Below are 22,968 nucleotides of genomic sequence, written 5' to 3' on the forward strand. Positions count from 1 at the left end.
TCGATCAACTTTAATTAGCGGCAACAAGTTGAGCAACGGATGCGTTCAATTATGTCCGACATCAGCTGGAGTAGCAAAGACGGCGCCATGTACACCTAACACCCCGCCAAGAGACAGACAGAGGGAGAGAGAGAGAGAGACAGGGAGCCCATAGCCTGTAGAGTGGTGTCAGAAAAATTGTCACTGGCCTGCGGGCTACAACGTTTCTTCAATATCGGGCATCGGGCATTTTGCATATGATCAATTAGCCAGGTGACCGATCAGCATATTGTAGCTTGTCAATCTGCGTCGAATATTGGCAACGCGTGTCGCATTTGCATTTGCAATTTATGGCTAGAGTGCGTGATTTGCCTTTCCTCGATGTAGTAACGTGGGATTTATATATCAGTCATAAGCAAACATGTGTGGAAATGTCATGCTGAAGGTGTGCTATCAATGTTTCACATTGTTGCAATTGACGATTACTAAAATTCTGCATGAATACTAACAACGATTGGCCCATCAATTTGAATGATTCATAATTGCCGCTATCGATGTGCATTAGGACGTACTAATCATCTTGTCAGTATGAAATTCGAATTGCGCGCTGCTCTAGTAGCTGTTAACTCAGCTTGGCACTCCTAGAATACACTGGATGGTCACACTGTACACGCCACTATTGCATTTAAACTGCGCGCCAATCTGTTAATAAATTTTTGGCTGACTGTTAACTCAATTTGGCGCTGTTAACATACAGCCGCTGGCCACATCTATCTTAACAGATCTATCACAGCTGTTATTGCCATTCACACAGCGGCCAATCGGTTTGACAATCGGTATCGTAATCGAAGGCACACCTGAAGTCGCGTTCGCGTTGTCATCATCGCTCCAAAAACCTCCGTACACCAAATTGTGCCGTTTGAACATACGAAAACGTGTGTTTTTTTTGCTTAAAATACACTGTGGAATTGTTAGCGTTCTTGTGCCAGCTGCGCACAGCTGTTGTGGGTGATAAAAATTAGTGCAACAAGTGGTTTTCAACTTGCTTTTTACTACTCAATCAAAGTGCCTTACCAACATACACAGCGACGCGCGCACACACACAGAGACTGTTCTTTACCTGCCAGTTTGAGCACGAACACACAAACGCGTACGTAGGCAACAACAAGTTGTGAGTGAGCTGTATGCTTGGAATCCAATAAGATAACTACGCCGAAAAATGCTAAGCGTATGCACATAATTCTATTAAGGAGCTCAGTCTCTCAGTGAGTGACAAAAAGTGCTGATAAAAACAAAAACAACTGCCTAAATCCCCAACGCGAGGATCAGTATCGCGTTTTCGTATGTGATAAAGAAAGAGGAAGGAGTGTGAGATAGAAAGAAAAAGAGAGTCAGTCTCGCTCTGTATGTGTGTGTGCGCGATCTCCTTTACAACAACACCAAAGTCAACAGCAGAAACAGCAAGTTGCTAATTGAAACAAGTGTATTTTAAATATAGACTACAAAGTTCACTTAAGCAAATACGACAATAAGCCAGGTAATTATACACATAGCTCACATTTTTCACTTTTGCTTTTACAAACGGACATACAGACATACATGCATGAATATATGAACAGCATACTCACACACACGAACACAACACATGCATAAGTGTGTGCATCTCTCATTGACATTGTTATTGCTTTTTGCTTTGCATACTATGTAAAAGTTTTTGCGCGTTTTCTCTGCCGCGTATTGCAAAAGATATATGTATGAGTGCTCATACATATTTCGTATGGTATTTTCTTTTTATCATTTCTCACTGCCCTCACTGCTCTCTTTTTTTATTGTTTTTACCTTTCTACACTTTTAACAGTCATCATCGTTTTGCACTTGTTTCTAAATGTATGTGTCTCTTTCCAACTGAAGAAATGGCAAGAGTGCTAACAGTGGGTCTAATAAGAAATTTGTATCGGTCTGCCTGAAGTTTCTTGTTTGACTACCAATACAGTTGCTAAAAGCCGCTGCTCACCACAGACACATAAGAACACACATACAGACTCATACGTATGTTGTCGCTAATAAATGAATGCCGCCGCTTTGGAATGTTCGTTTGAGAATGAATTTTTTGTTTTTGTGTTGCCGTTCCTGTTCTCAATACATTTTGTATTAGATGGCCGTTGTCAACGGGTTTGGTTATCACTACACAGCACACTGAGACACATACACGCACTTACACACAAAAACATACATACGCATTGAGCTAATTTCAATAAGCAAACTGCAGACTGAGCCGCTTTGTTATTTCCGTAGCTGTCCACCTTTTCTGTGTCAATCACCTGTTTTTCTCACGCCAACCGCCAAAGCATTCAACAAAACCGACTCCATCAGAACAACAACAAATTCGCCCTGTTCCCTCCTCCTTACTCAGCCAATAAACAGCGGCAAGTCATCAAATGAAAACAACTCAATCTGAATTCGCCGTGCTTCCTGCCACAATAACAGCTGTTCGATTCAGATTTGTTTATCTTTTAACAGGCGTTGAATGTTAAGCTAAAAGCCAAGCAAAACTGATTACGCGTTTGTGTATGAACAAAACTCGAACAAATATCGTAAATTTAAAAACGTACCTTTTGCAATATATATTTAATAGATTTAAGCTAATGACAATAAATGTTAAGTAGCATGCGGAAGCCGCTGTTAGTTAACATTAACATTTACATGCAACAGAGCTGCGGTTCTCAGTCGTTTTTCGACATTCGTGCGCGTCGCAAGGATATGCGCAAGGATAATTTCTCAAAGCATACACACATATACACAGGCACAAACATACGTTGCAGCTAGACAAGCTAAATTTACGTAGCGGCTTTTCAATTATTTAAGCCAAAAGGCCGACGTGCAAGTTGAGTTTACGACTGCAACTCAAGCCAGCAGCCGCAGATGAGCCAGAGATACAAATAAAAATGTAAGAGAATAAGGCAGCAAGAATGCAATAACATAAAGTGGAAAAGTAGAAAAGTGGAAAAGTGTATTAAATAAACAAAAGCAACTAAGCCGTTGCTCTGGCTCTGCTACGCTCCCTTCCTTCATGGCTGTAGTATTTAAATCATTCTATCGTTGTCTATTTCAGTTAAAGGAAGATTAAACAACAACAACAACACACACAATAATGGAGTCCATGGAATACGAAATGGCTCGCAACATGACGCTGCTGTTCTTCCTGGAGCGTCTGCTGGACAAAGGCGAGCCGCGCACCGTTCACGATTTATCCTGCCAGTTTGGCAACAAGGAATTCACCAAGGAAATGCGACAAATCGCCGGCGGCAGTCAATCGGGTAAGTTTCAATGCAAATCATACCCGCCCAAGCAGTGAATAGAAAGTATATAAGTTAGTTCTCTTATCAAGTGCCGAAATCCTCGGGTTAACATCCGTTGAGAATTCCTACATATATTAGAATCAGCTATTCATTTTCGCTGTTGACCTTCTCTGCTGATAGACCTGTAACGTCCATTGAGGCAGATATTTGAGTAAATTTTCCTGGGCAAACAGCTGAAACCAGAAACCAGTTGGCATCGAATACTAAACATATTTGTGCACCTGTGTCTGTGTCTATGCGGGTTCAACGTCTGTTTCTTGTTATTGTTGCTGCTATTGTCGAGGCTGTTGTTGTTTTTTGTGTTGTTTGTGTTGTTATCTCTTAAGTGCTTCACTTGTCCAAGTGCACATTTCATCAATGTCAGGCAGCAATCCAGTCGCCGCCAGTTTTAGCCCAGCAATTGAAGCCGCTGTTAAAAACCGCAAGCGAAAATCGTTTCCAATGGAGTTTGCTCAGTTAAAAGATATCATGTATTAACTTATTTTTAATAGCTTTAACAACGGTTTATTATTTATCCTGTTTTTGTAGATTTCCCTATATGGTATGATATGTCTATATGTAGCATATGCATATCCCGTATGAACCTATTTAGTAAATGATTGCAAGGGGGCAAACAAGATGCCGGTTTTGCCAAGCTTTATAATACTCTCAAAGTATTTATAATATTATGTTCATTTTATTTAACTTTACTTATTTTACACTATCAAGTCAACTATACCCTTTATTTACATTGTATTGGGTATTAAACCTCGAGCTAGCTTTAGTTTTTTCAGGGTTTTTCTTTTTGTTTTAACTCAATCGATATTACACGTGCTTTTCTTATTCACGTTGTTGTTGTTGTTGTTATTGTTGTTGCTGTTCCGTTTTGGAACTTAAGACGCGCTACTTTTTGTTTACGAAAACACTCGACATCGACGTCCGCTCTTTGACAGCAAAGTACTATTCAAACAGTTGCAGTGCAATGCTACTGACTGCACAATACCCGTCTTAGTACAAAATTTCATTAATTTAATTAGAAGCTCTGATCCACAAAATTGAGAGTACAAAGCTGATGAGTCCATCTGCACCGGAAATTAAGAGCTATGAAGCTTTCAAACTGTTAAATATATAGTTGTCCAGATTTGTTAAGCCAAGTATACCAAATCTCGATCAGTGTTTGATATACTCCATCACAATCAATGAGCGAGTATAATGAAGGAAACAACTCAACACATTCACACACACATTATCATCGCGATGCTTGTGTGTTTTAAAAATAGAACAACTCTTCAAAAAGTAAAAAGTCTTATAAATAGACATCTACTGGAGGGCAGTGCAATGCACTTTCTTCGATTCCTCGGGACGCCTATTAAAAAAGTCTTCCCGAAAATTCATTAGCGTATTATTAGAAGCTGTCGCCTAGGTGATTTGTGCAGGAAGTGGGGATATTAATCACTTAAGGCTGAGGGAGTGCCATCGTTTAGTCAGGTTAGTCAAGTTGTTTCACAATTTGTACAAAAACAATTTGTTAGTTATTGTGGTTTATTGTGGTATTTTCATAGTTGAGTTGTTGAGCTGTTTACTTTGGCATGCCTTGCTAATTATTTTCACTCGCAACACATTTTATTTGTTCACACCTTGTGGCTGCATTAATTGCACTCATAAGCTAAGTGCAACAAATGCATTCATCATTATCGCATTTTAAAATACATATGTCTTTTAAACTAATAGTGTTTCGCTTTGAATACAGCTTTAAACTGTTTGCAAGTGCAAAACGCATAAGACAAAGGCCGACACAGAGTTGCTAAGATAATATCTACTAACCATGCAAACACATGCACATAAAGTACAACACTGCAGCTGAATCTATCCCACTCTACGCTTGAGTCTTCTGCTCTCTCACTCTTTCTGCACTTGTCCCACGCATAGACTACTTACGCAGTATTGCCCCCACCCTTTGTTCTCTCAAGAGAGCAACTGTCTAGTGCGACCGAGCGAGATGGGGTCGCCTTCACTCTTCACTTGTCCCGCGCATAGACAATTGATGGCAATCGTGCAGCAGAGCCGATTCCACTCCATTACACTCTCTGCTCGTATCCTTTACTCTCTTGCGCTCCAATCAAACAATCGGCTAGTGCGATCGAGCGAGACGGCGTCACTCGTCACTCATCTAGCCTATATTGGCTTCCTCGTCTCTCTACACCATACAATTTTGTTGCTTACGCTCATTTCTCCCGTTTTCACATTTTATTTATGTGTGTGTTGGAATATGTGTTTACCTCACATTTCTGTTCTTCTGCGATTCGACACAATTGCACAATTGCACAATAGGTGAAGGATCTCTCATTTTCATTTTCGCATGATGCTTTTTGCATAGGATATTTGTTGATGAGCTTTTAATATAATTTATTTAAAATGAGCTCATACTCACACATACATGTACTTGTACGTGTATTTGAGTAGGTCTTACGCCTGCTGTAATTGAAAACTCTATGAGTTAAAATTGTTTTCGAATATATTCATGTTCTATGGTAACAATACAACGAAACGGAGGCGTATCTACTCAACCTTAGGCTACATTCCCATTATGTCTTTAGTAACCGTTCTGTAGCTTACTTTGGATCCATTACCAAACAAACAAAAAGCTTAAAGCACATTTTGTATGCCCAAAAAGTAAGCCCGACAAACTAGATAGAAGCACTCCTATAAACATATTTTATGTGTGGCACCTTTTCTTGTCAACGTTTTTTTACTCTCTTGCCTGCTTATTCCACTTGTAAGCCGTTAAGGGCCAACTCTCTATACCTTTGATATTTTCATAATGCTTGGCTTAAACCCGAAGTTGATGTCGAGGCGGATTCCATTTGATGATGATGTGGGTAAATTTGCTTTTCTTGTTTGGTTTGCAATAGAAAAAGTGTCGATTACGTGACAGAAATGTTCAATTGAATTTCAAATATTATAGCATACACTATTCTAGCGAGACAGAGAGAGCGTGAGGGTAAGCGAACAAGAGCGCGCGAGAGAGAGATAGAGAGATGTGCCCATTTGTTGCTTCAATAATGCATAAGTTTAGTTTTGCAAAGCTCTCTTTTCCTTTCTCTCTCACTCTCTCTCTCTCTCTCTCTCTCTCTCGCTCACTCTCTCTTTTCATCTCTCTCTCTGTGTGTGTGTGTGTGTCTATATTCCCTAGTGGTTGATGAGGGTTTAAAAGAGCCAAACAAGAAAACATTTACAAAATTAATGTCACAAGCAATTTTTGTGCCGACATTGAAACATTGAAACATTGAGAGCTGCTAGAAAGCACGAAACGCTTAATTTCTACAATAATTTCTCAGCTTAAAAGCTATTAACTAATATGTGATAATGGCATAGTAAACAGTTACCGAAATTCCACTGCTAATTTGGCAAGCGAAACGCAGACTCCCAAACAAGAAAGAACGTTCCAATGGGTAGTAGGTGACTGCGCAATACTCGTTCACTGGCAAATTGAATCCAAAATTGCTGGGTGGAACATAATTAATGGGTCCATCTGTAAAGGTTTTAGCTCTAAAATGTCTCTAGATGGACTAAATAATAGTAAAATACTAATATACCCCACACGCTGACGTTGTGAGCGGGCAACAAAAACAAGTTTTGCATGCAATTCGCGCAAATCATTTGACCAAACTTGACCAGGCCATTAACTATTGGCTGTTAGTCGATGTGGCTGTGGAGCTGTCTCTGTCTCTGGCTGTTGGCGATGTTTTGTCAAATAGTTGCACACAAACATATTCCATTTATATATTAGCGGGGCTATCGATGGAGGTCTCCAAGACATGTTTTTGTTATTTTTTGCGTAATCGATTGCCAACGCATTCGTCAATTGAGTTAACTAAACACACAGATTGGGAAGGCGAGGGAGGCTTGAAAAAATATAGAAGGTGAGGCTAAAGGCTCGTAGCCCTCTCTATTGAACATCTATATCTTGCCCATAATATGGAACATTAATACGGAAATCCTCCTTCTGGCTCCTACAACCAATATACCCAATTCAGCCATCTGTCATATGTGTGCAGGGTATGAAAAGCTTCTGCTACTCTTCCGTACTCTGGGAAATTGCTTGTGCTTGTTGATTTTGGCTGGCTGTTCAATGATCGATGGACCACATCCATGTTTCGCTTTAGCCCTTTAACATTTTCGGCTTTTTGACTTTGGCTTCCCTTTGCAGACGACACTGAACATAAATTTAACGATTTTATGCCGACAGCAGTCGGTTGGCCCATTTGGAATCCTCGAGCAAGCTGCTCGCCTCCTGCTGCTCTGCTCTTCTGCTTCTTTGGCATTGCGTGTCGGCAGTTGTGCGTCTGCCAGCTGGCAAGGTTTTTCCTGTTATTATTGTTAGCTTGTGAGAAGGGACGGGAAGGGATGGAAATGGAAATGGAAATGTGAAATCAAAGTTGAGTTGGCTAAGGGCGAGCTTCAGCGTCGCCGACATTGATTATTTGGCTCGAGCAACAAATTTAGCAGCACGATTTGCTATTTATTAATATGGGGGAATTGGAACAAATGTTTCAATTAATTGGTTCATAATGAAGTCGCACTTGCAGCAGTTCGCAATCAGCCAAATGGGCTTTCAAGTCAACATCAAATCCATTTGGCCAGCAGCAAAATTTCACTTTCCCAACTTGAAGACATAAAATCTTGAATTTATGTGCTCATAACCCTTTTTGGCTACACCTGCTGAATTTGCTAAAGGTGTAAAGGTTACATTTCAATAAGCAAACATAAAGTGTGTTCACACACACACGTACATATATATATTTGTGTGTGTGTGTGTTTATATATATTTATAGAAAATGTGCTCGCTGCATTTGAAAATTGGCCACAAAAACTCTTGTGTCCAATAATGTGAGGCGGGCGAGTGCGCATTAAATGTGCCAGCGCCGACACCTGCTGCCGCCCACTCCACCTGTTCCTCAGGGGCGTGCCTGCCTGCTGCCTCCTCGCCACATATACATATATATTTTAGCCAAGAAATGTCGCTGGCGGAAACAAACAAATATTGTTGCCTCTGCATCATAATATTTAGCTTGGCAGAGTCTAAGGAATATATACACGAGAGATGTTCGTAAAGTTTTTAACAGATTAGGATATTTATGATGAAACATTGTAAATATTAGATGATATATTATGAATCAGAATCTAGGGGATAAAGATAGACAGAAATCCCTTGCTTTAAGGTTTCAAGCTGCCCTCGCTGCTACTTTTATGACAGTGTCTACAAGGTCCTCTTCAAAGCAATAGAAATATCTGTATTGCGGGCGATAAATATTCATGTATTTGGCTTTGCTTCGTACACCCATTTCGGTCCGGAACTTCAACTTGAACTGTAAATTTCAATTCCAATTTGTGTAATGCAGAAGGTGGAAACGGACATAAAAAATTGAGTTATGCGGCAGTTGACGGCCCCCATTTAGTGGACACACATAATCTGCCACGATATTTCTTTTCAGTCTCGGGTCGGGGGCCACTTTTCAGTTTTGTGGCCCATCGAGCACTCGGGAATAGATTTTGTAGATTTGTCAGTCGAAATCCCTGGGATAAACGTAACTCTCAGAAAATCTTGGGTAATCCTTATATAATGCTGAACAATTTCTTTGCACTTTTGATTATTCGAATTGAAATTTGATTAATTTCTTGTGCACAACTTGTTACAAATTCCGAATGACAACAATCGAGGCAGAGGCAGAGACTGTTGCTGCTGCTGCTGCTGCTGCTGCTTCCCCCTCGACACGCAACAATGAAAACAAACAATTTCCCCTCTTGGCCTCGCCCGTGCTCCATCCAAAAGCTGCGCGTTTGTCATGTCACGTCATATTACACACACAATAGGCTGCGGCACCCGCCCCGCCCCGTCCTGCCTCGTACAGTATGCCCACCCACTAACGGACGGACGGGCGGATGTCTGTCGCTTGCCTCGAGTCAGTCAGGCAACTCTGACCTGATTTATCAAATAAAATAGCTCGCGCAGCTTGGCTGAGTGCATTCACTTTTCATTTGGCTGGAGTTGTACACTGTAAACAATTTCAGAATATGAAAATTGTCAAGAATTACCCACTATTGTATTGCCATGCAATAGAAGAGAAGAGAATATATGAGTGAGCTAATAGGAATATTAGAGGCTTCTGATTAGAGAGTGGAGTATTAGAGTATGACTATAAGAGTTTATATATCTTTCACGTGTAATGTTTTTCTGCCTGCACTGAAGGTGCACTGTAAGAATAAAAGAAGTATAAGAGTATGAGTATTAGAGAAATACTGTACTATGTATTAGAGTTGGCATATTCTTCCGTTTGCATTTATGCATATACCTAAACATTTTATAATTATTTAGGTATATGCATGTATACTGCTGCTATAGGGTAACTTCTAGTCGTATCCGTTTCAAATGCATTTTCATAGTTTGCTGGGAACAACGAACAACTTTGTGCAAAATGCTAGAGTTTTCATTCACACAATTGTAAATGCGATAAAGGCAAAACTTTAGCCAACTTTACAAACTAGAAAGAGAAAGAGTCACACACACAAACATACACATGTGCATACATAAATATATGTATTTGATATAGTGATTACAATAAAGCTAATTATGGGAAGAAAGACATATGTAGCTGCCAGAGATAGCAGAAAAGTTATTCAATTCACATCTTAAAGCCAAGCTATAAGCCAACTGCTATGCAGAGCACATCTATACACGCTCATTCACACTTACACACACACACAGATATGGCGTCATATTGAATGGCAAGACGCTGCCAAATTAATTAAGTTAACACTTTTACTGCATTAGCGCATTAAGAAATAGATGAGCAGAGACTCTCACTAATGGCTTATACTAATTATAATTGACAACTTTGTCTCTCGCTCTCTCTCTCTCTCTCTACATCCCTCTCTTGACAGGTCTGAAGAAATTTCTTGCCCAATACCCATCGATATTTCTAGTGGACGGCGACTACGTGCAGGTGAATGCCTATCAGCACAGCAGCTCCGACGATGGCAACGCCGGCGGCAAGCGCGACTACATCCAAGAGGCTAAAGACTACTTCAAGAACAAGATGCTGCAGTATGGCGCCGCCGCCGAGGTGCCAGTGCGCAGTCTGCTGGGCCATCGGTCGCAGGCCTCGCCGCAAGTGCGTCACATATCCGGTGAGTGAACTGAGCTTCAGCTCAGATAGAGATTTATATTTAGGGTTAATCTATAGTCTATATAGATATAATCCAGCTCGTACACAGTTAATATATAGTGAGACTTACCCAGACTCTTTTCATGCCCTTTACAGGTCAGCATATCAAGGAGTTCACAGACTTCCTGTCGAAGCACACGGACACGTTCAAGGTCGTGGACGACTACGTGATGCTGGTGGGCAGCGAGAACATGACGGATCTGCCAGCCAGGGATCGACTGCATTTGCCGCAGTCGAACATCGACACGCGTGGCACACAGCAGATGCTCGACTTTTTCGCGCAGTGCATTGAGATGAAGGGCCCGCTGCTAGTGGATCAGCTGTTCCACTTGCTCACGCTGAACTTTCCGCAGGATCAGTGGCTGCGCATGTTCAAGACACCCGGCGACCTGAGCTCGTTCCTGAAACTCTTCGGCGACTGCTTTCACATCCAGGCGAATCTAGTCACGCTGCTGCAGAAGCCCAAGCTGAGCGATTCCTATATACAGCAGGCGCAGGCTCGGTCACGGGAGCAGTTCAACTCGGTCAACAACAACCAGAATCCGCGCAAGGGCGAGCTGGCGCTGAGTCCTGTGCAGCAGCGCTTGCACTCGCCGGCGATGCGCAGCAACGGCTATAGCAGTGCGAACAGCAACAGCAACAACAACAACAATAACAACAATAATAATAATAACAACAATAATAACATAGCGTCGCCCAACTTTAAGCTGAATGCGCCCGTCTCCAACATGACAGGCGGCAACGGCTTTGGTCAGAGTCAGAACAAATCGGAGCCCAACTCGGGCTTCGACAGCTACGTGCCCATGTCGGAGTTGAAGCTGGAGAATCTGTGCGAGAACAACTATCCCAGCTCCACTGTCTGCTACGGCCCCATAGGAGCCGCCACGCAGCAGCAGCAGCAACAGCAGCAACAGCAGCAGCAATCGGCGCCAACGGAGCGCTTGAATAGCGTGAACCAAACCCTGAAGCAGCGCATCAATACTCTGGTCATCCGTACCCTGGCCGAGAACCTGGAGAAGGACAAGCAAACGCTGGCCAATCAGAATGCGCACTCGAGCCCGGTTCACGGCAGCAACACCAAAGCAACAGCAGCAGCAGGGGGAGCAGCAACAGCAGCAGCTGCAACTGCAACAGGAGCAGCCACAACGGCGGCGAATGCCTCATCTAGTCAGAGCTATTTCGTGGGCGACACCTGGAAGATCAAGGTGCTGCAAAACACCACAGTAATAGCCAACGTGAAGCATTCAACGTTTGTGACCGACGCGCTGCTGGACCTGGCCAAAGATGAGGAGCACAACATAGCCATCTCCCTGGACTGTGAAGGCATCAACCTGGGCATCAAGGGAGAGATCACTCTGATCGAAATCGGCACGGCGCGTGGCGAGGCCTTCCTCTTCGACGTGCAGTCCTGCCCAGCCATGGTGAGCGACGGTGGCCTGAAGACGTTGCTGGAGCATGACCAGGTGATCAAGGTGATCCACGACTGTCGCAACGATGCCGTCAACCTCTACCTGCAGTTTGGCATTCTGTTGCGCAACGTCTTCGACACGCAGGCGGCGCACGCCATTCTGCAGTACCAGGAGAATGGCAAGCAGGTGTACAAGGCCAAATATATATCGTTGAACTCGCTGTGCGAGCAATACAATGCGCCCTGCAATCCCATCAAGGACCAGCTCAAGCAGATCTACCGGCGCGACCAGAAGTTCTGGGCCAAGCGACCACTGACCCGCGAAATGATGCTCTATGCGGCCGGAGATGTCCTCGTGCTGATACAAGAGCAGCTCTTCGGCACTCTAGCCCAGCAAATCAAGCCGGAGAACAGGCAGCTGTTCTCTGAGCTGTGCACCGAGCAGATTCTCATGCAGATCAAGCCGAACGAAGTCAAGATACGCAAGAAGCAGCGCAAGGTCAGCACCGAAGTCTCAGATCTCAAGCAGAAGCTGGCCCAGACCAGCAAAAGTATAGTATTATCCAACCGAGAGATACGACTGTTACGGTGAGTACACTGAGCCTCACTATAATCCATTGAAATCAGTCTGAGTTTACATTAATCGATTGCAGCTACATGGACTTGACGGAGGAAGAAAAGGAGCGACTCAAGGGCTACTACAAGGTGGCCAAGAAGTTGGAGAAAATGGAATCTGCGGGCAATCCAAACAAGTTGGTAGAAATTAATATGTTTCATTGGAGATAGTTCTAATTTGGCTCTTTGCAGAGATCAAAGTGATTCGGAGGACGAGGCGGAGGCAAATGAGAATGACTTCTTCCCAAGTCTGGACTCGGTTCCATCGGATAATTCGCTGTCGGGCACCTTCTCGCCGCGCTTCAGCTCGGAGCCGCCTAGTTTGACTGAATCGATGCAGATGCTAGAGGAAATATTGCAAAACAAGTCTATGGATCGAATAGCACGTATTGATAAACTCGAGGCCATATTGACGACTGCAACCACATTGCCATGCGATCAAGTAAGTCCAACTCAGAGCTCAATTTATAATCGGCCTCTTACTGAAAGCATAATCTCTTCCCCTTAGATTATCACTTCCAATACGATGCAAGAACAGTTGGGCTCCAGTATTGCCACAACTGAGAATCTGCAAATCATTCGAGAGAAGTCGAGAAAGTAAGAAACACTACTCGAGTTACCCTTGACTTTCAAAATAATATAACTTTTTTTAATATTTAGCCTGAAGAACTGCAATTGCCATGGAGAACGAAGCATCACGCCTATTTTAAGATCAGGAAACGATAAACGAGTCGTTAAGCTGGTGGATGCCGAGTCGCAGACACTGAGTACCGGCGACGTTGTCATTACCAAAATCTTCTTTCAAGACGAACACGAGCGTGCCAAGGAGGCGATGTTGGCCAACAGTAATGCGAACACCAATTCCCCGAGACGTTTGACCTCAACTTGAATTTGAGCTTTTCGACAAATTATGATTCCTAATTATAAAACACAGACATATGTATTATTTTGATGATGATGATGATGAAGATGATGAGACTCCCCAGTTGGATGTAAAAGACGGAGTGATTAACTCTTTTAAAAAATATGCAATAATTTTCCCTAACTAATTGAAAAGCAATATAATTTGTGCCTAAATGTTGAACATTGTATTAACAATATTTGCTATATAGTATATTATTTACTCCTACTTCAACTGTGTTAACATACATATAACTACCTATATATCTATATATATGTATATATACATATCTATTGATTTTGCTCACTAATTAATGGAGAAACGAAACTTTTTATTGTTACGCCGAATCACACTTCTCATCGTTAGATGATTTAGAATTTGTGTTGCATTCAGATTATTTAGCAATTTTTTGTTATTCAGTTACTATACTATACTATACTATATATATATTAATTGAAGACCTAGCGAACCAATCGATCTAAATCAAATCAACATTCGACGCTAGATGTGTTTTTATTCGGATGAGGCGAGTCTATGTATAAGAAACGTTGGACCAATATCTGTGTGTGAAATCGAAAAGCCTTTATCTTTTAACGATTTGTACCGGTTTTCAATACCCTTGTCGCCATATCAAAACGGAGAACTTTGTATTTGTTGACTTGCACTTGCAATCAGAAACACGTTAATCCAACATAATTTTAGTCGAACTCAAACCGCATAATCAAAACTTCTTAACCTATTAACACAACAAGCGTAGTCAATCTAAGTAAATGATATTAAATTGTAAAGAGAACATATTGAAATTGTACGATTATATAAAACATGCCTAATTAAATAAATTTGTAAAATTGTATTATACACATTTAATCGAGAGATGCATTAAGATAACATTCAATTCTAACTTTTATTCTTATCAAGCTTAGCAATGGATTTATGTCTGAGAGTCAAATGCTCCATTGAAGGCAGCCAGCAGCAAATCTATGCAGGAGTCAGCGAATATGACCGGAGTATTGCAGCAAGGATCCACAGGGATCAACATCAGCATCAAATGGAAGTCGGAGGCTTTTAAGCACTTGCTCAAGAATCTGTTAGCTTAGTATAAACAATTTGTTTTTGCTTCGGTTTTGTTTTTTTTATTTTTATTTAACATCAAACATCAAGAGGCTTAAAACATTGATTTAGTTTGTGCATAAATAAGATTCATTTTTTGTAAACATTTATAAAGATATATATTTATATGTATATATATAAATATATATATGAATATTAATATATATTAATATTGTTAGTATTATTTATTGATCATTATATGTTAAGCAAATTTTGTCAAGAATTGTAATTTTGTCTAAATCAGTCAGGTTAAATTGATTTTTTGTCACATAAATATTTTCTTTGCATTGAGCTAAATTCATTTGTTAGTATTTTTTAACGAATTGTTTCCTCTATTTTCATACACCATTATTTTTGGATTATCCTAGACATCGAGCAGAATATTTTGGTTAGCATATTGAACATTTAAGTTTTAATCTCATTGAACAATCAAAATTTGATTGTGAAGCAAATTATTTAAAACATTTAAATTCGTGTTTTCATTTGAGTTTATTATCATTTTACTTAGTGGTTATATTAATGCTATATTTATAAATACTAGTTAATATATATGTGTATGCTAAAATATAAGTACTTATTAATTTAACGAGCTCACAAAAAGCTATTACTATTATTAATACTAACTATAGGTAAAAATTATAAGCGAAATGTATCAAATTAATTTTTAAATAAAAAATGTAATAATTAAAAACACTAAAAAATGGCGTTTTATTTCTATATATACCAAAAAAATACTAACTACTAAATCAATTTCGAGACAAAGATTTTTCATGTCAAGCTCGGCTGAATACCAGGCGAACAGAAAAGCCAGTATGAAGACAAAGAATCGACAGATGCCAAAAATACATTGCATACTTTTCGGCAGCAGGTTTTATTCCAGCCAATCAGAAGCAAGTGTATAAAAAGCACCGTTATTGTATGTATGCATAAATATATATGTAAGGATATATGCATGTACATCCATATATATATACATGGACTACATACGTACAAATTTGCTAAAATTCAAGCCGTTATTGCTTAAGATTTGGTTGTCCAGCTCGGTTAAACACCAGGCGAACAGAAATGCCAGCAAGTAAGCAAAATAAAGTTAGACATTTTGCAGTGCATACTTTTAGGAGAGCCCATTTTAATAAATTTTCATGCCCATGGCATGAAACTGCAAACATAAATTCGAGTAGTTTATATGAATGAAGTAATGAAATTATAATTCGAGCTCGAATGTTAAATAATGTTAACTTTTATATTTTAAGACTATAATATGTATATAAATATGTACTTATATGTATATAAAAGCAGAATTGCACACAACCCATTGCCAGAAAATTTTACACAACTCAAGCGTATTGCAAACAGACAAACTCAGTCAGTCAATCAGCAAATAAATGTCAGTCAAGCAAAATATAATATAGCACCAACTACATATGCAAAGTCAGTTCAGTTCTTGAAATCATTTTTATAGATTTTGTAACAATAAATATGATTATAGAAGTGGAGAATAGACTTTAACTAAACTTTGGGATTGGACAGATATTCGCAATTGAATTTACATTAAGGAAGGGCTCTATCAAGGCATGTTTGTATGAAAAGAAAATATAGAAAAGGGTCAAGAAATCCAGTTTCTCAACAATGCCAAAAAAAAATATATATATGTATGCATTAATATTATTTCTTCCCCACAATACTTCAATGTATATGTAGACAGGTTATCCTATTGTAATTAACCTAGCTAGTTAATATTTAGTGTCTTACAGCCTTCTCGCATATTTTGAGCTTTGTAAATACAGTTTGATTATTCATACGAGCATCTTTCACCTCTGAGTTGCACTTTTCGTTCCATTTATGCAAAATGATAGAAGCAAAACAAGATGAAATCTTTGTAGGACTTATCAACTAATTGCAGAAGTATTCATATGTACAAAATCTTATATCAAATATATATATATATGTATGTCCCATTTGTATGCAAGGGTCTGCGTTTCTCTATATATATATTTGTTAAAATCACATCTTTGAATGGTATTTAGCTCGTTAGCTTTATGTACAATTTGTTCTAACTCGCATAAAACTACGTTTAACTTAATGCCTATGGGCCTAATCATAATGGTAATCCTATGATCCTATAAGTTACTGTATTCGTTTTCGGGAAACCTTTTTAAAACAATTAATTACTCCTTTGCGGCTATACACTTAAGCATCTAACTTAACTACATATTAATGAAATCATTAAATAAACTTACAAATGGGCATATCTTGTATCATATGGTATACATGCTAGATATCTATTTCACAGTATGACACAGTATGGATAAAGTTGATCTCCATCAAATGCCTATCCAATATATATTCATTCAGCAAACCTTGATCATCTACCAGGGAGTCAAATTGACTTTTGGAGCTACAGAATTTAGTCCAACAATAAAAACTGGAAACCTACGAACTAAATTGATTTTATATGATTTCGTATTATTGCTACAAATATTTCTTAGAATTTACTTTATTTACTTTCATACTTTGTTTCTTGCAAATTAACAAGAAAGCAAACTATAGCCGGGAACGTCCGACTAAACGATCTCAGAGCTACAGCCGAGCAGCATTTTCACATTGCTTGGGATTCTTTAAATATCATATAAATATTTCAAACATTGAAAGTCAAAATCAAAATGATTTCTTAAGCTCCAGAGATGGAATAGATAGATAGAACGTATTTAATGAACTACATTGACAAGGAACTATCGATTAAATGAAACAAAGTTGATTTAAGCGTGCGATAGGGACACCGACTTCAAGTCTTCAGACTCTTTTAATTCTGAGATCAGCATATACATTCAGACAGAAAAACAGACAGACGTATAAAGGGCCGTAGTCTCGGCTGTTGATCCTGATGAAGAATATATGTATATAATATTTAGGTTTTATAATACCTTCCTTTCATTTTTACCCACATATATATGTGAATATATAAAAATTATACCCTGCACTTCCATTTTAAATGGATATAAACAGGTATAAACAAAATATATCCCTAGCTTATCAATATATGTAATATAAATATTTCTTACAGCTTATAGTTCTTGAAGCGTTCAGTACAACCATCAAATAAATCGCGCCTATATTATGCAATATAAGAGTTCTTTCTGTAAATATGTATATATGTTAATTTACGTACATATATACAATAAATTTGATTCATTCCTATGATAATTAAGATGAAACACTTGTTTCATCAAATCCATTTGCTCTCCATTTGTTAATGATTTATCATTATTCATTTTATTGTATATTCGAATTTTCGTATATATTTTATATTTTGTATCTTTGCTAAACATTCATATATTTTTAGTACACCTTTCAATACATACCTTGGGATTATTAGGAATTAAAAATACAAACATATATATTCGAGTTGAGTAGACATTGAATGCCTAAACAATTTTTAAATGTGCTTTTCACATGACAGTCAGTAAATATGTTATTTCTTATTTTTGATTTTTAAATATTATCAAAATATAATATTTTGATTTTAGTTCTTTGGAAGAAAAGCTCTAACAGTTAGCTCACCACTTTGACATATCAGAATTTTAAGCAACTTAAAATAAAAGAGAGAGAAAAGCAAATTTGTAATAAAAATAAAAATGTATTTATTTCACTAAAAATGTTTAACAAAACATAATACATATGTACATCGATCGATTGCTGCTTTCAGGACTTTAAGGAAACAGAAGATGAAGAAGAAATTTGGAAACTCTTAAGCAAGAGAGTGTGATTTATCAGATTTATCTTACATCTTATTCAGATTTAGTTTATGGAACATCTAATATCATAATAATTTGCAGACATTTACGAATTGGATTATATTTATTATATAGTTGAATTGAAGACAGACTGAAGCTATTGCAACTATTTGGACTGTTCTTTTAGCGCTCTCTTTTCGAATTACAAAAACTCCTTTTGCCAACTCTCAATGAGCAGACTTTTAATATGTATACAGATATATATACATACATGTATATTTATATGGTATATGCATGCACTTTGTTTTCTTTCTATGTGTACGTATTTGTATATATATATATCTTTAATCACTTAATGAGATCAAGTCATATAGCGCATAATCTCGCGCAAAGCATAGAGTAATTCGGCCTGGTTGCGGGCTTCCATTATCATTAGATTAACATGAACCTGCAAGCAGAAAAAGTTTACATATAAATAAGTAATTATTTAAGTGCTCTAGACGAGGCTAGCCGACTAGCAGATACCCGCTACTCAAGCGCATGCGACGTATACACGCTCGCTTGAGCTCTTATACTACACTCTTATATGTGATTATTATTTTAGATGGACGGGCTTAAATAGGACTGCACCAATATATCCACAAGCAATGAATGCGGAGTATATCGAGTAAAAAGTTTTCTTTTAATCACCTTTTCGCTGTCGAGCAGCTCGACGAGCACACTATCGTAATCCTTGGTAGTAATGCGCTCTGGAAAACAACAGGCTGTCTTTATAAACATTTTCAGCGGACGCACAAGCAGCTGGGGAGTGAGAGAAAACAAAATAAGTATAACAGCACTTCGGTCAAATTGGCAGAGTCGCCACTCACCTGATTGACTTCGCCGTAGTCGTAGTCATCGTGGCGTATACCAAATATGCACTGGATATAGTTCCAGATGGCACGACGGAACTTCGATGTATCCACGTTCTTAATGCCGCCCATGGTGAAATAGGTCAAGTTGTAGGCAGCCCGGAACTTGTCGTCCAGAAAGGTGCCCACATCATGGTACAAGCTGATCGAATAGGAAATCACTTGCATTATATAGAAATTATTTAGGCCTATCATCTGCCGTTACTCACCCCTCCACTAGGGAGTAGCCGTGATCCTCCCAGGAATAGTCCTGTATGCGAAATGTGTTTATGTTCTCAGCTCCGCGACGGGCAAAGTCCTGGTACGTAAAGGCCGCATCGTCGACATAATGCGATATGATGGGCGGCAGGGCGACTGTTACTTCGGGGGGCGTGGCAGCTGCCAGCTCAGCTGTCTGCAGCTCAACGCTCTTAAAGCGATTACTTAGCTCGGCCTCACTGCACTCGTCCTGGTTCTGCGAAAGCACCTTCATGCGCTCCATTACGGCCTCCACACAGATACCAAAATGAATTTGCGGCTGCGGCTGTGGCTGCTGTTGTGCGGTAGCTGCAAATTGAAGCGAGCATGTAAGCACACATGTGAGTCTTTGTCGAAAGTACACTCAGCGAAATTAAAACAACTACAATTAATTTAAATCCAATTAAATTGTCAACAAAATCAGAAACAATTCCTGCGGCTAATCTCAGCCTCCTCATATTGATATGTTGGACGATCGACGCAGACTGCGCTGTGCTTAATTTCTGCTAGCAAATGGCAATGGCATCTGCATAGGTGCGACTGAGACAGATAGTGTTCGCCCTGTTAAGCGCCAATTGCAAGCCTTGGAGCGACATTTGCATTTGAGTGCGCGAAAGAGGGAGACAGACAGGAATAGCAACTTGTTGCGAAGCATAACGGATAACGGCAAACAATGCTCGCACTTGCTAAGCTGCGCTTTGTAAGAACTAGAGTAAACGAGAAGACCCTCTCCACAGTTTATTTATAGAGTCAGATATGAAATGAAAGCGAATTCTCTATTGCGCACTCAGTTTGCTTGGTAAATGCAGAAATGGATAGCTTTGCTTTTAGAAGGCGACATTATGTCTCTCTGTCTGGCTGTTACCAGGCAGCTCTATTCATTTACAGCACTCCGATTGCATATCAGCAAGGGTATTTATTCTTCGACATTGCAAAGATAATGAACTGTATGTGTATGTGTATGTGTGTGTGTGCGTATTCTTACCCAAATAGTGTTGGCCGAAACTGTTGTTGGCTGCGCTGCCTTTGCCATTGTTGTTGTCCATTGTATTATTATAATCTGGCTTTGTATTGTTGCCGCCGCCGCCAACGCTGCTGCCAACGCCACTGCTCACAGCAGCAGAGCCGCCGCCACTGCTGCTGCTGCTGCTGCTATTGTTCAGTGATATCTCCCCTAGAACGTTTTTCTGTTGTTGCTGTTGTTCCTGCTGTTGCTTCTGCTGCTGCTGTTGTTGTTGCTGTTGCTGTTGCTGGTGAATGGGGCTGGCTGTGGTTTGGCTTGCATCATCAAGCTTCGGCGACTGCACCTGCACCTGCAGCTGCGACTGCGGCTGCGACTGCATCGACACGGGCGCACCTTTCAATTTGGGACTAGACAAACCATCGAGCTTTTGTGTGAGACCGCAGGAGAACACAAATGATGAGAGCGAATGGAAATGTGATAGCAAGACCATCGCATGCACCACCTCAGACAAAGACCAGCTATTTCTACCTTTGGTCAGGCGCTGCAAAAGCAAAAGTCATTAACTATTTATATATCTTCCTCCTTCCCTCGCTCGCTTTTTCTATATCTCTGCTAAGTGCAAAGATGCCTTACCTCAATATGCTCCTTGCGCAGCAGCCAGGGACGATGGGCTAATATTTTATTTATTTCATATATGGCACGTAATTTGGCGGGTATATAATCCAAGCCATTTAGCCACTCCCTATTGCCGCCCTGATTAATAAACTCCTTCTCGTACCGCTTCACCAGGTAGGGGCACTGATGTCGTGCAGCAGCCTGCAAAAAATAAATATATATATATGTTTAATCAAACTTTGCAATTGTTGCATTCGCATTGTAGCAATCAAGTATACAGGCATATGTAGGATATATCCAAAGCAAACACTTGCACAGTCTAATGAAATCTATTGTTAAAGCCCATTAAAAGTGCCTGGGAGAGCATTCACACCTGCGAATGTGCTAAAAATACATTTCTCACTGCGTGTGTCCCGAAATACGTTTTGTTTTTTTACTCATTTATTTTATATTTTTTATTTCAGCTGCGTCATTATTTCAGCTTTGCGTATCACAACGTGTCGCACAATATTTTATATTCATCAATTTACCACGCACAATATATTTTCACCAAAATGTACAAATGAGTCGTTGACCCCATTTAATAAATATATCACTGAATTTCTATTATATTATACAAAGTGTCTCGTTCGCACAATCAGCCAATGTAAATTGATCGCTGATGTACCATTCCTAACATCTACTCTGTACCATCACAAAAATGTATCTAAGTCTAAAGAGATATATATTGTGGCAAATTTGTCGATTTGTTGCTGTGTTTATCGTTTGCAGTAAAATAAAAAGTCAAAGACCCAGAACCCAAATACTCAAATCTAATCTTGTTTACGACAGTTGCCATGCATATACAAATCTATACATTAGATATTTGCGAGGGGCACAGAATTTGTATTTAATATGAACAAGCTTTCTGAGAAACACAAATAAAATGCATTTATTAATTGCCTACTGCAGTGAATACCAGGTGAAAGCTTAGAGTCGAGAGCCCAAAGGAAACATCCTTTGTTAAAGCATTTTACATATGCCTTATATCCGTATCAGTACATCGCATTTTTTAACAGTGGGAAGAAAAATGAAGAAGGAAAAAATATGTAAAAGAGCTCGAGGCGGGAGTGCGTGACTGCCAAACACCCACCCGCTTATGAGATTTGGAGTATCAGTAGAAGTATAGGTATTCCCCGATAATAAGCAAATGCAAAAAGTTAAGGTTAAACATTTGATGCCTACTTCTCACTTGCTCAATAGATTTGCACAAAACAGATATACCCGGCTAATATATCTGCTTAAAATCCAGGGTATAACAAAATGAAAAGCTTAAAAAACTTCGTAAGGAAAATTTCATCGTTGCAACAAATTGGTCAGATGCTTCTCTCGGTCTGCGAAGAACTTTACAGTTATCTTTTTTAATAACTGAAAGGCTGCAAGAGTGTGTGTGTATATGTATCTATGGTCTGTGTGTGTGAGTGTGTGTGTGGGTGGGTGGGTGCAAATTTGCAACAATTCACCAGTTGCTGCTGTTGTTCTCAGTGAAAAGTAGAAAAATTAAATGCGCCATAAATCAATTTTAATTACGATGTTGTTCATAAAATTGTTTCTATTTATAAATTTGCTCTGCCCCCTTGGCTGTTTACCAATTGTATTTCAATTGTATCAAAACAAAAAAAAATCAACTAGGCACAATATAAAAGATTCCACAACCACATTATATATTGTGATAAATAAATATACTTATATATACATTGGCAAGTTTCTATATAATTTAATATGATTGTAGCTCGCTCAACTTTAGAGACAAACTGCAAAATAAAATTGACTTTGCTTGCTTTCGTTCAAAGTGTAGCAAATCGGCTTTGCCTCTACTTGAGAACAAACACTTTCGAGCATGCATGAGTGTGTGTGTGCGCATGTGTGCATGCGTGTGTGTGACTGCAAA

The 22,968-nt window shown here is 39.4% G+C and overlaps 2 protein-coding genes across 5 annotated transcripts in view; one reads left to right on the forward strand and one right to left on the reverse strand.

The window, feature by feature from the left end:
* The first annotated feature begins 803 nt into the window (after positions 1-803).
* egl (Egl_like_exo domain-containing protein) lies at positions 804-14,334 on the forward strand. 2 transcript variants are annotated; one of them, XM_018010467.2, is made up of 8 exons: positions 804-1,516; positions 3,092-3,296; positions 10,260-10,505; positions 10,640-12,539; positions 12,605-12,703; positions 12,759-13,008; positions 13,075-13,163; positions 13,227-14,334. In XM_018010467.2, exons 2-8 carry the CDS (start codon positions 3,131-3,133, stop codon positions 13,453-13,455), a joined length of 2,979 nt encoding a protein of 992 aa, XP_017865956.1. In that variant the 5' UTR covers positions 804-1,516; positions 3,092-3,130; the 3' UTR covers positions 13,456-14,334. The 2 variants fall into 2 exon arrangements, with proteins under 2 accessions (XP_017865956.1, XP_089326850.1); XM_089470724.1 differs by lacking the exon at positions 804-1,516 and adding an exon at positions 2,719-2,926.
* A 3,860-nt stretch (positions 14,335-18,194) lies between these two features.
* Positions 18,195-22,968, reverse strand: part of Sesn (Sestrin) — a 32,959-nt gene continuing 28,185 nt past the window's right edge. For all 3 annotated transcript variants that reach the window (XM_089470727.1, XM_018010477.2, XM_089470726.1), the window contains 6 exons: positions 21,057-21,239; positions 20,445-20,964; positions 19,432-19,768; positions 19,181-19,364; positions 19,002-19,112; positions 18,195-18,759 (listed from right to left, as the gene is read on the reverse strand). In XM_089470727.1, the coding sequence (XP_089326853.1) occupies positions 18,673-18,759; positions 19,002-19,112; positions 19,181-19,364; positions 19,432-19,768; positions 20,445-20,964; positions 21,057-21,239 (1,422 nt within the window). In that variant the 3' untranslated portion in view covers positions 18,195-18,672. The remainder of the gene's footprint in view (positions 18,760-19,001; positions 19,113-19,180; positions 19,365-19,431; positions 19,769-20,444; positions 20,965-21,056; positions 21,240-22,968) is intronic.

The sequence above is a fragment of the Drosophila arizonae genome, chromosome 5 (genome assembly GCF_054131065.1).
Source record: "Drosophila arizonae isolate 15081-1271.41 chromosome 5, UAZ_ARI_1.0, whole genome shotgun sequence".
NCBI classification, from domain to species: Eukaryota; Metazoa; Arthropoda; class Insecta; order Diptera; family Drosophilidae; genus Drosophila; species Drosophila arizonae.

Coding starts and splice junctions, on each gene's coding strand:
- egl (XM_018010467.2), top strand. CDS start 3,131: ATGGAGTCCATGGAATACGAAATGGCTCGCAACATGACGCTGCTGTTC. Junction 3,297..10,259: donor CGCCGGCGGCAGTCAATCGG/GTAAGTTTCAAT, acceptor CTCTCTTGACAG/GTCTGAAGAAATTTCTTGCC. Junction 13,009..13,074: donor CCACATTGCCATGCGATCAA/GTAAGTCCAACT, acceptor TCTTCCCCTTAG/ATTATCACTTCCAATACGAT.